We start from the raw sequence: 15155 nt of genomic DNA on the forward strand, positions 1-15155 counted from the left end.
GCCTTCGTAAAGAAGTTACGACAAACGTCACTCTTCTCGAGGCGGCGCTCCATAAAGTGTGGGCTGAAATACCTGCAGAAATTCTTCATAATTTAGCAGATAGCGTTCCTCAACGACTTTTGGAGGTCAAGAAGATGAAAGGCTACCCTATAGACAAGTAGCAGGGATATTGGTGAGTGTTCAATTAAATTTTTATTGATTTATATTGTGTATTAGTGTTGATATGGGGGGGGACCAAAATGAATGCACGGCGGATGCTGACTGTATATATATATATATATATATATATATATATATATATATATATATATATATATATATGTGTGTGTGTGTGTGTGTGTGTGTGTGTATACAGTGGAACCTCTACATACGATTGTCCTAACATACGAATTTTCCAACATACGAAGTAAAATTCGACCAAATTTCTGTCTCGACACCCGAAATAATGCTCCAACATCCGATTTAGATCTTGTTTACGCCGGTAGATGGCAGCATGTAAGAGGGACGCCATTGAGCGTCGAGTGCTCTGTTCTCTGTTCTTGTGTGTATCGTGTGGTTGTCCTCTGTTTGGTCTGTTATTAACAGTGCTTATTTTCTTCCTTTTCTCACATTTCCTTTTTGACTTTACATATAATCATGGTGCCTAAGAAGCTAAGTTTCAGTACAGGTAGTGGTGAGAAAAGGAAGAAGGCAATTCTTTCATTAGAAGTGAAGCAAGAAATTATAGAAAAACATGAGAGCAGTGTACATGTGAGTGATATGGCTAAACAATATGGCCGGAATAGGCCTATGATCTCGACAATCATCAAGCAGAAGGCAGCCATTAAAGCAGATAAACCATCGAAGGGGATCACCATTATTACAAGACATCGTAGCAAGCAGATAAACCATCGAAGGGGATCACCATTATTACAAGACATCGTAGCAATACCCTGGAAGAGATAGAACGCCTTTTGTTGATAGGGATGAAGGACAAAGAGATTGTTGGCAACGATCATTTGTGAGAAGGGCCAGCATGATGAACCGAAAGAAAGAAGAAAGTGAAGCAAAGAAAACCAAGATAGCATTAACAAGCTCTTTTAAAAAAGTCTTCACTCTTTTCCTGTTTCTCTCTAAACATAGCATTAAAATGTTCTTTAAATAAAATCTCTCTCTCTCTCTCTCTCTCTCTCTCTTTCTCGTTCTTCTTCGCTGTTACAGTGTTAGAGACGTCTATTATTTTTTTTCCCGAGAGAAAGAGAGATTAAACAAAAATGTGTGTAGAGTACATATGATTTTTAATAGCGTCAACGAGTTGAAAAACAATTAAATGTAACTAAGAAAGTAATAACAGCTAATCTGAATTCCTTTATTAACTAAAACAAATATTGATACAAATACACTCGTGTGCGTATGCACAAACACACACACACAGGTGCAAGAATTGCTACGCAGTAAGAGACAGACGGTCGGGGAGGAGGTAGAGATGGTGACTGCGATAACGTACCGTAACTCGTAACTGAAAGTGATGAAAATTAAAAATCAAAAGAAAAAAAATGTAAAAAATATGAAATATAAAAATAAAAAAAAAAAATAAGCTAAGTTACATTCAAGTTTCCGTAGTGTAAGTTACGGTACGTTATCGCAGTCACCATCTCTACCTCCTCGCCGATCGTGTCTCCTGCGTGCGTGTGTGTTTGTGCCTACGCACACGAGTGGATTTGTATCAATATTTGTTTTAGTTAATAAAGGAATTCAGATTCGCTGATATTGTTTTTTTAGTTACATTTAATTGTCTTTCAACTCGTTGACGCTTTTAAAAATCATATGTACACAACACATTTTTGTTTAATCTCTCTCTCTCTCTCTCTCTCTCTCTCTCTCTCTTTCTCTTTCTCTTTCTCTCTCTCAGAAAAAATTAATAGACGTCTCCAACACTAACAGTGAAGAAGAACAGAGAGAGAGAGAGAGAGAGAGAGAGAGAGAGAGAGAGAGAGAGAGTATTTAGTTAAAGAACATGTTAACACCATGTCTACCTTCTCGCCGATCGTCCGTCTCCTCCTGGCGTAGCAAATCCTACACCTGCGTTGGCCTGTCTCTAAGGTAAAGTGACAATAAAACACAGTTTTTATTTATTATTTCTTTATAATTATCTTTATTACATGCTTCTTTCATATTATGCAGTTATGTTATTGTTATGTGTAATTATATGTAGTAATTTATTAAGGAGTTAATATAGGTTTTTGGGGTGTGGAACGAATTATACAAATTACAGTGTATTCTTATGGGAATATTTGCTCCAACATACGATTGTTTTAACATACGAAGCAGTTTCTGGAACGAATTAAGATCGTATGTAGAGGTACCACTGTACATATATATATATATATATATATATATATATATATATATATATATATGAAAACATTCTTAATGTTTATGTATATATATGTGTATAGAAATGTGGTAAGTTTCCTTTTCAGTGTTTGTGCTGTGCGTGTGATACATGTACGACACAACACTTGCGCAAGGCCAGGACACTTCAACTGTGCGGGGAACGACCTCTCCCTCTGTGGTCCATCGGTCTTCCCGTCGGCATATAACCGTTGACTCTGGCCGCCGCAGGGGAATCGTTATCGCCTGGACCCTCCTCATTCAACTATTGTCTTCGCCTTTTCCCTTTTCCTATGGGAAACATGGATTACTGAGCGAAGGGAATGTGGCCTCTCAGAGATTGAAAACGGTATATCTCTTCTCTAGGTCGTTCACCTTTCAACAACAGTGTACTATGGGAAGAGCACCTTTCCCGTTCGCGGGTTAGGTTGCGCCTCCAATTGTTTTTCTCAATTATTTTGAGTGAAATTATAATTGTAATTTAACTTTTCAGCTTTACTCCGTGGGGAACACTTCCCTTCGGAGGATCAGTGGTTCTCACTATTAGTGAATATTTTTAGCTGATTTAAATAATTGTAATTCGGGTTTTTATTACAGTTTCTTCGCTCCCCCTTCTCCCCTGGATGTCGACTGGGGAAGGGAGGGTGCAATACTTATTTTTATGTTGTTCCCTCGGGGATCCTCTTCTGAGTTCCTCCCTAGGGAATTTTGGTTAAATAATTAATTTTATTTTTTTTCCCAGTTAACTATGCAGTTTTCTGCAGAGCTGTTCTGTTCATGCCTGGGGAATCTGCTGTCACTGCCGTCCCTCAGAGGACGTCGTTGTGGGCGTCATCCCTTCTCTTAGAAGTACGCCTGTGACAACATGAGCAGCACTTCAGATCATCTTAGAACGCTAACCAGGAGGTTCGCCTCCAGGGGTTGTACAACTTTCCCTTCCGAGGGGAAGTTCCCTCCCCAGGTGTGAGGTTGTTTCTCCCTTCCGATGGAGAACTTCCCACATCTTAATAAATTCATCGTCTCCGACTGCTGTTGCTGCCTTCGCCCAGACTACTCTCCCCCCCTTGCTGAGTCTCTCCTCCTTCAGGGGCGGAGCACAGTCTTAGGCAAGTCTTTTCAAAGGAAGTGTTCACCTCTCTCGTTTGCGAGAGAGGCCACTCATAGAGACTCCTCTTCGGAGGATCGCTACTGTTGAAGGTCACCTTGCTGAACCACCGGCCCTCATGGTCGTCATCATGAGCGTCATCCCTTCTCTCAGAAGTGCGTCCATGGCAACACCTGATCAGCACTTCATCTTCGAGGAAGGTTGTTTCCCCCACCGAGGGAGAACTGCTTGCATCTTAATCACTTCACAGACTGCGGTTGCTGTCTTTGCCTAGACTACTATCCCCCCCTTGCTGAGTGTCTCTTCCTTCAGGGGCGGAGCACAGTCTTAGGCAAGTCTCTTCTACGAAGTATTCACCTCTCTCGTTCGTGAGAGAGGCCACTCATAGAGACTCCTCTTAGGAGGATTACTCTAAGGTCAGCTTGCTGGTCCACCGGCCCTCATGGGCGTCATCAGTTCCTGATCATCCTACCAGCAGACCTACCAGCACAACCTTGCCCTGCAGCTTAGTCCGTGGACTTCGGTCCTGGACTCTAGTGTGGATCTTTCACGGTCGCCATCAATGGATGTTTGCCCTTCCAAAGGGCTCATCCCAGTTTCTGGTCGTCCCCCCAGCTGACCTCACGCTACGGTTAGTCCTTGGACTTCGGTCCTGGACTCTTCTGTGGATCGTTCCTCCATCTGCACGCCAGCTCTCTCCTCCAAGCATTATCATGCGCACCACCTGCGGGCGCGCGCCAACAGTATTCCGCGCACGCTCGCGCCAATAGTCATCCGCGCACGCGCACGCCAATGCACCCGCCCTTGCACAACCAGTCACGCTTCGGCGCATTCTAGGGAGACTGCACAAAACTACACAGTGCCTTACTGCGTGCCAGCGCTCACCTGCGCTCACCTGCGCTCTCATATCCAGCACCCTCCTGCTCACTTGCGCTCGCCAATGCACCAACTCTTCACAAAGAGCCAGCGCTTGCCTGTTCACCAGCGCTCTTCTGCGCTTTCCTGCGCCCTCCTGCGCATTTGCAGTCTCAGATTCAATGTGCCAGCTCTTGCCGAAGAGCCAGTGCTCACAGATCCAATGCTCCAGCTCTTGCCAAAGAGCCAGTGCTTACCTGCACACCAGCGCTTACCTGCGCACCAGCGCTTATCTGCGCACCAGTGCTTACCTGCGCACCAGCGCTTACCTGCACACCAGCGCTTACCTACGCACCAGTGCTTACCTGCTCTTCTGCGCATTCACCGGAAACTGCGCTTCAGCAGAAACAACACCAGCATCATCCTGTGTGCCATCGCTCCAGTACTCTCCAGCACACTCGCGCAATAGGCAGAAAAAAAAAATAAAACTTTTTGGACAGGTCACCATTACCCCATTCCTCTCCCCGCAAACGCATAACATAGCCGCCGGAAAAGAGGAAAGAGGCTTCACAGAAGGATTCAAGATCCCGAAGATTCCATCTTCCAAGGAGAATCAAAATGGTGAATCCTTGGTCACTGTCTATTTTGAAGTTTCTTTTTCCTTGACAGACCACCGTCAGCAAACAAGAAAGCATCAACAGACTGATCTCTAGATCACTGTTTGCTGATGGCTAGTTTACGGTTTACTGATCGCTAGGTCGCCAATCACCAGATCACCAATAGCTAGTTCAACGCTGATCTTTGACCTCTAGTCCCTCCAATGACTAACGATCTCCGATTGCTAGCGTTTCAATCACCGATTGCTAGTAAATAACCAGTCATCAGCTTGCTGATCACTAGATCACCGATGGGCAGCTCATCTTTCTTCGATCATTGAGCTCAGCTCGCTGATCTCTGACCAGCCCATCTTCAGCTTGCTGATCTCTGACCAACCAGGAGGGACCATAGTCAGCTTGCTGGTCTCTAGCTCACCATCGGCTCACAGACCGATGATTCACCGATCATCGGCAAATCGCCAGCTGTTTGTGACTCGGCCTTACTAGTCAACCTCTGCCTGTAGTTCCCTAGATCAGAAGGTATACAACATACTTCTCGCTACTGGCCATTCTTCATCACATTAAAGTGATCGGCAAACGTTCGACAACCCTCATCAACGGCTTGACAACAGGGAACTACTTGCGAGCACTCTCCAACTGCACAGTAACCACGATACCCAACCGTTAACCATTGATTAACATTCGCCAGATTGATTCCATTCGAAGGAATAGCATCAATCCCATCAGGGCGCATGGTAAGGCTAAGCGTTGCCTTCCTTCTGTTAGTTAAAGGAATTCTCTCTCAGGGAAGAATTCTTACACTGGGTATTGCATCTCATCCTTTACAACACGAGTCAAGACTCAACCGTCAACAATCTTCCATGCAAAAGGATCAGCAAGGAGCTGTCCCTTTGGGTCGATGTCCACACCATGTTGGAGTTCGAACAAGTGCTAAGACCTCAGGTCTTCATTTGCACACAGGACCTAAAGGACACATACTTCCAGGCCCAAACCATTCATCTAGGAAGGTTGGAAGATTCAGTCTAGACAAACAAAAAACACCATTTCAGGGCACCGTGCTTCGGTCTTTCCACTACACCCATCCTGGTCTCAAAGGATCGGCTTCTGTCTCCTCGGTTTTGGGATGACTGACTGACCTTAGCAGACTCAGTGGCAACCTTGCATTAGCACCGGAACTTCTGAAGTCTTTTTACCAAGATCCAGTGATCAGTGTAAACCTGCGGAAGTCTTCCCTACTTCCCTCCCAGAAGACTGGTGTATCTGGGAATGATTCTAGACACCAAGCTTAACAAAACCTTCTAAAAAACGAATACAACTCCCATCCCAGAGTTACTTGAGTCTGACTGGAATCAGGCCGTCGATCCCCCAGACATTCTGACCCCCATGGGACCAGAAGTTTGGACGAACCTCAAGGGATGGGTGTCAGTCGAGAATCTACAGAGCGGTATAACCTTCTCATCCTTCCCTACCCCTTGCACTTGATGTTGTGCTTAGAGCACATCAAAAGAAGAGAAGAGGGACCATAGTGCTGCACCACACAACCTCAGCCCTCTGGACAGAGTCCGAAAGTACCTTCACTTAAATCTCTTAAGAGATGAAGGCCAACTGTCCGGTCCTTCAGCAGCCTCATCGGTTCCTAACAGACCACTCAGTGATGTGATGGATGACACCACCACACACCACATAGAGGCTCACATCGGCAAGCAAGAAGGAACTTGCTCGTAGCCTCTTCCCATGTATCAGTATAAACACTAAGATGGGCCAAAGTCCGTTCGGTACCACTATCAGCCCGCTTCATACCAGTCCAGAAGAACATGCTCGCCGACAATCTGTGCACAGCATTTCAGATAAGGTATACCGAATGGTCTTTGCATCACCTTGTAGCCGATAAAGTCCCAACTTTACGGGGTCCTCCAATTAGGGATCTGTTCGCAACGCTCCTGAACCTCAGGCTGCCGTTGCTCCCTAGCCCTAGACCCCAAGGCTCTCTGGCAACAACAGTGGTTACAACAATGAAGTTTACGTCTCGTACCCTGTTTTGTCTGGAGAAGGGCACTCAAGAAGGCTAGAACATCGGTCAGCCTCTCAAAGACTCCTAGCTCCTCTATGGCATTACGCAGAACGGTTTCCAAACCTTTTGCAGTCCTGATAGTCTCCAAGAGAACCCTCTCCACATCACAGACAACCCACTTCGACACCTACCACAAGCTATAGCTTTGCTATGATTGTACGCCTGGAGACTACCCAGTACTTCTTTTGCGAAAAGGTTGTCTAGATATCTGAGGAATTCCTCAGCATCAGTCTACCAGGCAGTATAACGTCTTGTGTGGTTGGTGTCATGTGAAAGTGTCTCTTTCCACTCAATACCTCTATTTCAGCAATTGCGGAATCCTCGAGTATATACAAGAGGAAAAGACCCCCTATTCAGTTTCGACAGGTAAAGATGATCACTCAACCTTGATCCTTCACCTTCAAACTGAAAGGAAGGGACATCCTCTCATCGATAGACCTTTCCTAACTCATACGGACTTACAACTTGCCTTCCTACAGTCGAAATTGAGACCTTCCTCTCGGAACATGGTTCAAATTCTCAGATCTCTAAAGAGACCTTATGTTCCACTTCACCAGGCAACAAATTTTCACCTGATTTAAGAAGACAATGTTCCTACACACTCGGACAGCAACCATACGAGTCAAGGAACTTTATGGTCTCTCTTTCGACATCGCCCATTAGTGAGAAGGGCGAAAGACTATGTTCAGTTTCGTCTCTGAGTATATCGCCAGACATAGTCTCCAGAGGTGACGGATCCTACACAAGTCTCCACTCGGTAACGGACGATCCAGATCATCCGTTACTGTACCCAGGGTAAGATATGAGACTTTACCTAAAGAAAACGGCAACAGCCCACCTGGGTCCCTTCTCTTGTCATCAGCACTGGGAGAGGCTAGAGGAGGATCACCGAAACATCATCTCGACATGACGACTCACAGTGTCAGGGGCATAGCTATGCCCCTGGTCCTTCTTAGCAGATTACTCTGTGACGCAGGTTTTACAAGAAATGATATGAATGCTCCAGGTGACTTTCACAACCTTTCACCTGCAAGACGTGATCCACAGGAACTCGATACAATCTCTATCGGTCCGGTGGTGGCTGCACAACAGCTGGTTGTATACCTGAAGCTCCTTATTGGACAATTAACAGAAGGTTGAGGGCTTACCCGGTTTTAGTCTGCGTGAATGACAAGATTTGACTGGCTCTTATTCTTTTCTTCATCCTACCCTCTCGTGGGGAAAGCAGCATCCTGGGTTCTCTGCATAAGCTGACCTCAAACCACTGGAGGTAAACCATGCTCCCTTGTGTATCTAGTATTAAGCTAATACTGTTGCGTCCCCATACCCTGACGAGGTGGTATTGGGAAAGTCTTGGTTATATCAGGTTTTTCCTACATACACTTGAAAGAACTTTACCTAGACAGTCACACTTCTGCATGTCTTAACACACAGCTTGCGTAAGCCCCGGACCTAGCGTAGCAAGGTTTTAGCGAGGGCAGAGACTCCTTATTTTTGAGTACTAACATAATCAGATAAGGAGCCCCCAGGCAAAGCCAAAAGCCAGATTGGCAAGGACGTCCACCCTTCCTAATGGGTGAGTCACCCCTAATAAATAGCGTGGTTTGTATTCTAGTTACGGAACAAATGACAAATTTGTAGATAATTTGTATTTTTCCTAACTATACAAACCATAGCTATTTATACAAACTTACCCGCCAACCCTATCCCCCTTGAAGTCCTACCTCCAATCAAAGTGACTAAATCACAGGTGTGTAAAGGGGAGTGGTAGCAAGCTGCCCCCCCCCTTACCCCCGCTAACTAGCGGTGTGGGTAGTTAATCCTCACTAAATTTTAATGGCTCGCCATTTCAGCTCCGCCGAAAGTATAACCCCTAATAAATAGCAAAGGTTTGTATAGTTCGGAAAAATACAAAATTATCTACGAATTTGTCATGTTTTTCCATTTTTCTTATTAAATCTGTTTCTAATAAGCCTCTTTCAATATACAGTATTTTTTCCCACGTTGTGTCCTTTCACCAACCTAGAGTTAATTTACATTTTTTTCCCTGTTCTGAAAGTGTAGTTAAGCTTGAAGAGATCTTACCTAAAGAAGATAGAGCTAATTATTATAGATTGCTGATTTTCCCCAGAATTAAATCAATGGTTTGACTACTGTACCTGTTTATTCAGCAAGCTCAAGGCAAGAAAAAATAATAGGGGAATTTGAGGTTCTAGCTGGGTTCCCTTGCCCGGTATAAAAAATCGAGGGGTGGTGCCCAGTGCCCAGTTCTCTTGACTGTTTATCTTTTGCCCAGATTTCTGGGTATTCCACCATTTTATCTCTTTGTGTAGTCAACATTGGAGTGTAGTCGGCATTCGGACATTAGGCCGTCTGCAAGCTACATTTGGCCACAGTCCGCAAACTCCTCCGTTTGGATGTTAATGTCGCCCTCTCCCCTACGTCTTCTTGGAGGGATTTGGCTTGCAGCCTTCACAGAGCTTGACTTTGGTCTTGTTCTTTCTCTCTGACAACGCCAGTCACTTTATGTGGGCGGCCTGCAGATCCTCCGCAGGGGGTACACCTTTCCCGTTCGCGGGTTAGGTTGCGCTTCCGAATAGTTTTCATTATTTGAAAAAACAATTGTTTGTAGTTCAACTTTCCAGCTTTGACTCCGCTTTCCTTCTAGGGACGATGGTCCTTAGGTCCTTCTTGCTGGCGGAGGGTGCGCATGACCTTAGCTTGTCCTCTCCCCCTCAGGGAAACCCCGCCGGAGAGTTGAGTGGTTCTCGCGACTAGTTTGTTTTATCAGCTGAATTAATTGATTGTAATTCTTGTTTTATTATAGTTTTACGTTGCCACTCGCCTTCTCTTGTTGATTCGGGTGAGGAAGGGAGTGCGCAGTCCTTAATTTGTATCTATTCTCTCTGGGGACATCTTTCCCGTCCGCGGATTAGATACTCCTCCCGAGGGAGTTTATTCTTGCATAATTTTTTTATTTTTCTTCAGTTAGTGATGCCATACTTCTTCATTCAGATAAGATAGCAGACCTTAAAAGAGCAGTGCTGTTCATTCCTGTGGAATCTGCTGTCACTGCGCCGTCTCTTTCCTGTTCTCTTGCGCCTGTGGCAGGTCCAGGTCAGCATGCTAATCCCAAGGAACTAGGGGTTATGAAATTTCGTGTCAGATTTCGGGTTTTGCGTTGTACAAAAATCGCGAATGCCAAACTTGCGTATAATGAGAGTCGAGTGTATTCAATTTGTAAGTGTTTCCTCTCACCCTTACCTGCAGGATTTAGTTGTTTGCTTAGTTGTAAATATTTGTCCGTGATAGTGTATGAGCCTATTCAGTTATTGCTCTGGTACTGGTTAGTCCTAGGAGACCAAACAGCGCATTAACCCCATAGGAGGATTTTGATGAAGGAAAAGCATATTTTTTGGGAGATGTATGGCCTTCAAACATGCTCCTTCCTCCCTATACCTGTTTAGGGGAGGGGACATTTGATATGAGAAACCATTTAGCCTTTTGCCCAACATTCCTGTTCTTTAGAACACAACTTTACAGCAGCCTACTCAATGAGCAGGACGTAATGGCCTGTGGGTTGAAAATCCCAGATGGTGCTTCCAGTTTAGCAGTGGCAACTAATTGAATTAGCAGTGTATTTTTTTGTAATATAAAAAGGTTCAATAATGTATTGTTGAATCATCAGTTGAGGAGGTTCTACTGTACTTATGTTTTTGTAATTAGGAAAATACTAGTTGATTTTAAGATGTTATATTTTGTGGTTATATGCAACTTGTATTATGTTTTTGGTTTATAGATTCTTTATTTCTTTTACTCCTACAGTTCTGGCTATGTCAGTGCACGGAAGCTAGTAAAAGCACATCAAAAGGCTGCAATTGAAAATGGATTAAATTTGATTCCAGAAGTAGTGTCTACTATAAAACCAGCCTCCTCAAATTCAGACTCTTACAGGTACAGTAACACGTGTCAGTGTTTTATGCAACTTTTAAGTATTGAAATTTATTGAGGATTTAATTTTTAGAATTACATGTGTAAAAGTTTTAGATAGGTTTAGATAACACTTTTCTGACTTTGAATTGTGCTTTAGAATATCTTTCTCAGTGTTGTAGATATAGATTATAATTAAACTTTTTAAAGTTTTAACTATTGTTTATTATTTTGATAGCTAAGCAATATAATTATTTTGGTTAAGATTATATTGAAATTCTGTAATATTTGAATGCCCCTTTTCCTTTTTTTGTCTTTCTTAGATTTCCCTGGATATCAAGTAATATATTTGCACTCAAATTGATGAATTGATATCTGGCATTATGGTCTTTAGATTGTTTTATAATCTACAGGAGGTTTTTGTATCAAACAATCCATTTCATCACTTAGTCTATTGTGTTGGCTCATAGAGTGTGAGCTACAGAGAATAGTGTTCAGATATACCAAATAGAAAAAATAATGCACAGTATATTAAGGGGACCGTCCGCTATGTCCCCCATTGTTTTCTTATGATTCATAATTCACAATTTGTATGTATGTTTTAGACATATATAATACCTTCATCAAATGAAATTTCAAGTCATTTCATTAAAAACTTTGATTTATTAGCAAAAATCATGATTTGTATGAAAATTTTAGATACATTTTCTCCACTAATATGACACCAATTGTATTGAAAATCATACCATGAAAACTTCTTTATAAATCGAATAATTCAGTGCGACACATTTCCAATTTTCCTTTTTCTTTTTTTTTTTAATAAATTTTTTCTTAATTTTCTTTGTGTAGACGTAAAATAATCATGAAAGAAAAGAGAAAAGGGAAAATTGAAATTCTGTAACACAAAATTGTGGGAGTTTTATTCCTCTTTTTAATGATATCTTTCTCTCTAAATTCAAACAATAAATAAGTGAGAAAAATGTACCTTAGTGTGAATAAGTGTTTTTGAGTTATGAGTTCCCAAAGATTTGCTCTAAATTTTTGCTTTTTCTCTTGAAAAAATCAAGGTAACATTATTATGATAACTTTACTTTGTACTTATATTGTTTTTTTCCTACACGAAGGCTCCCTAAACTAGGTATTTAAACTCTATGTTTATCAATACACTTGGTGGTGTAAAGGGTGTCGAGTTGTCAGTGGCCTCTCATTGTTGCCAGAGTTTTAATTAGAATGTTCCAGCTTTGTACTCTTTCATGTTTCCCTCTCTTTTTATTCCTTTTTTGTTGCTCTCTGCTTACTCTTGTTATTTCTTTGACCTAAGGTAACATTGGCCTTGCTATAAAGTTCACGAGGATGTTGTGAAAACACAATGTACATACAACTGCAAGTAAACAAACGCACATGCAACGTAACTTCTATACGTCTTTTGAAACTCTGGCTGTTCTTCTCATAGATTTAGTTGCGTTCGTCTCTGGCTTTTCTTCTCGTAGATCTAGTTGCGTTCATCTACCCTCTCTCTACCAATGCCTTCCATCTCTGCCAGACGTACAAGATTTCGAAATATAAGTGAAAAAAATCACTATATAAATGAAAAAATAAACACGCAACGATAATTCTGTCAAACTCAGTGATGCAGACGCAGACGACACATTAAAGATGACGTCGTCATTTAAAGACCGCTTCATCTTCATTATTGTAAAAATAATTGGCTGAAACTTCTGGAGAGCATGTAGGATATGTTTCTGCATACGTAGAAACAATAAAACGATTTTCGATAATTTCAAGTTGTTCTGTCTAACACCATCGTGGATGGTCCCCTTAAGAGGAACCACTTTATTACAGATGAGTATTTTGATGGTTATTACCCAGAATGTATTGTGATTTCTTTATAATGAGGGAAAACATTCAACATTGATAAAAAAAAAAACTAACTCCCGCTGACTAGACATGTTAGCCGTCTATGTTAGGCTATGTTAGAAGGACAACCAGGATAAGGAATTGACTGCTCCTACCTCACACACCCAAGATGTAAAAAAACCCAAGCCTTTATATTTCTATTGATTCAGTTGACATGCTTGTTGCTTTTTATGTGCTTTTTCTTCTTATTTTCAATTTGTGGATTTTTACTGACTTCTTTCCATTCAAGGTATTTCATGTATGTCTCTTGTCTCCTAAATAGATGAAACCCTGTTTATCTCTATGATGCAGGATGCTATTGCTTCTATCAAGCAATTATATGAACTAATAAATCATAATATGATTACAAATTATTCCCAGTTTTGGGAAACATACTGGCTGCTGTACACTGTTGTGTTTTTTTTGTTTTGTTTTTTTTCTTTGGGGGGGGGGAATATTGTTCAGTTACACTCTTCCCTTTTTTGGAGTTAAGTTAGGTTTGATTGCTAAACATAGAATAAATTAACGTTTAGTATACACCTTCACTTTTTGGCCTCGTTAGCATTTAGTTTAGGGGAAATAAGAGAAAACCAAGAACTGTAGACTAATCACTTTAAGTTTTGCCTACCAAGTAATTTTTCTCCTTCCAGCATAATCTTCACTAAATTCCATACCCAGTTCAGCTTTTTGGACTACTGGGTTCCAAAGTAATAGGTGGCCATGATCCACCTTTCTATACTAGGTTACCATGTGTTACTTCCAATAGACTTGTGACGTTATCACAGTGAAAAAGTGGTCGTAAAGTTGGAGTCGTAAGTCACATATTACATAAGCCAACAACCACCTGTAATACACATGCAACAAGCAACACATATAAATAGAGAAGAATGCCCACTCTACATTGTCTTCTACATAGCGCACATAGTAACTGCCATTTGATTCCAACCAAATTAAACTACAAAAGCCATTCAACTCTATTTTCATTATGTTATTGGCAAAGCCCTTGAATGTATACATGCAACTGTTATGCTTATGTGATCCCTTTTAGTCCTATAAATATATGTGTTGTTGCTAAATAAAGTTAGTTGCTTGGAAGCTCATCTTATCCTTATACCTCCTTCACTCCTGTCACAAAAGAATCCTGGATTGTTTATGAAGATTGCTGTACTTAGGTTGTTTAGTGGCTGCTGCCAATGTACTGTAGTCTAATAACAGTTTTAGGTTTAGTTAATTTATAATTTTCTTAATATGAATGATTAGATTTTTTGTTAAAAGGGGTTGTGGTTGTATAAATAGGTAATTAGGAAACAATCTGGAGTCCCATGTTTCAAAATGTATTATTGAGATTATTTATTTCCAATAATATAGACTACACAAGAGTGTAGAATATTAATTATTATATTTCAAAACTATAAAAGGTTCATCTCTTTCCTTCACTGGTGACCCACATTCTTTAGAGTTAGCATTATAAACATCAGGGGAGACTCAGAAATAAACTGAATTTTAATAATAAATTTTTTTATTTCTATACTCACTCGATGTTCATATACATGCCCATCTTCCTCCCCACCGGCTTGTGGTGTCAATAGGATAGGGATTAGCTTCGACTTCAAGACCGAAAGGACAAAGGACTCGTGGCTTGACAAGCTATCAGTGGTTTCCATTAACCACTGAATTGTCTCATTACTTTATTAGAGGTATAAGTCTACAGGAAGGAAAGAAAACAGTTTTTTTTTAAAGTGTAGGAGTGAAGTTTAATAAAACATAGCTTCCAGAATTGCCATACGAACATCTTGTGAGTATAGAAGTAACAAATCTTATTATCAAAATTCTATTTTTCATCCTTTTTTGTAGGTTATACCTTCAGTGCAGATTTAATTTGAGTGGCCTACTATAATTTTTTGTATGATGGAAGCTCATATCAGTTCTTACTTGGCTGTGTAAATTGTTGCCTAATGTAAGATATTGTAACTGATTGAAATATTTTTAATTTCAGATGGGAAGTGATGACTGAGGAAGGAAATTTGTTTTATGCAAAGTCAGTACTTGTGGCTGCTGGTGCTTATGCTGGGTTTAAACAGCTCTTTAAATATGTTGCACCAAATAAAGTTCCACTTCTAGATCTTAGAGCGCAGACTGTTGCCTTCATTAAGCTCCCTAATGAAGAGGTTGAGCGATTAAAGTAAGATTTTTTTTTCTGTTTACAGTATAATGTACCAGTTTGTTATTTAAAAGATAGTTTGTTCCGTAACCGAAATACAAACCACGCTATTTACATGGGGTATTACTTTCGGCGTAGCTGAAATGA

The 15155-nt window shown here is 41.2% G+C and overlaps 1 protein-coding gene across 3 annotated transcripts in view; it reads left to right on the forward strand.

Annotated features, from left to right (window-relative positions):
• Nucleotides 1-15155, forward strand: part of LOC137653734 (N-methyl-L-tryptophan oxidase-like) — a 334229-nt gene that overhangs the window by 179153 nt on the left and 139921 nt on the right. For all 3 annotated transcript variants that reach the window (XM_068387367.1, XM_068387351.1, XM_068387361.1), the window contains exons 5-6: nucleotides 10847-10975; nucleotides 14844-15029. In XM_068387367.1, coding sequence (XP_068243468.1) covers nucleotides 10847-10975; nucleotides 14844-15029 — 315 coding nt within the window. The remainder of the gene's footprint in view (nucleotides 1-10846; nucleotides 10976-14843; nucleotides 15030-15155) is intronic.

Source organism: Palaemon carinicauda, chromosome 1 (genome assembly GCF_036898095.1).
Source record: "Palaemon carinicauda isolate YSFRI2023 chromosome 1, ASM3689809v2, whole genome shotgun sequence".
Classification (NCBI taxonomy): Eukaryota; Metazoa; Arthropoda; class Malacostraca; order Decapoda; family Palaemonidae; genus Palaemon; species Palaemon carinicauda.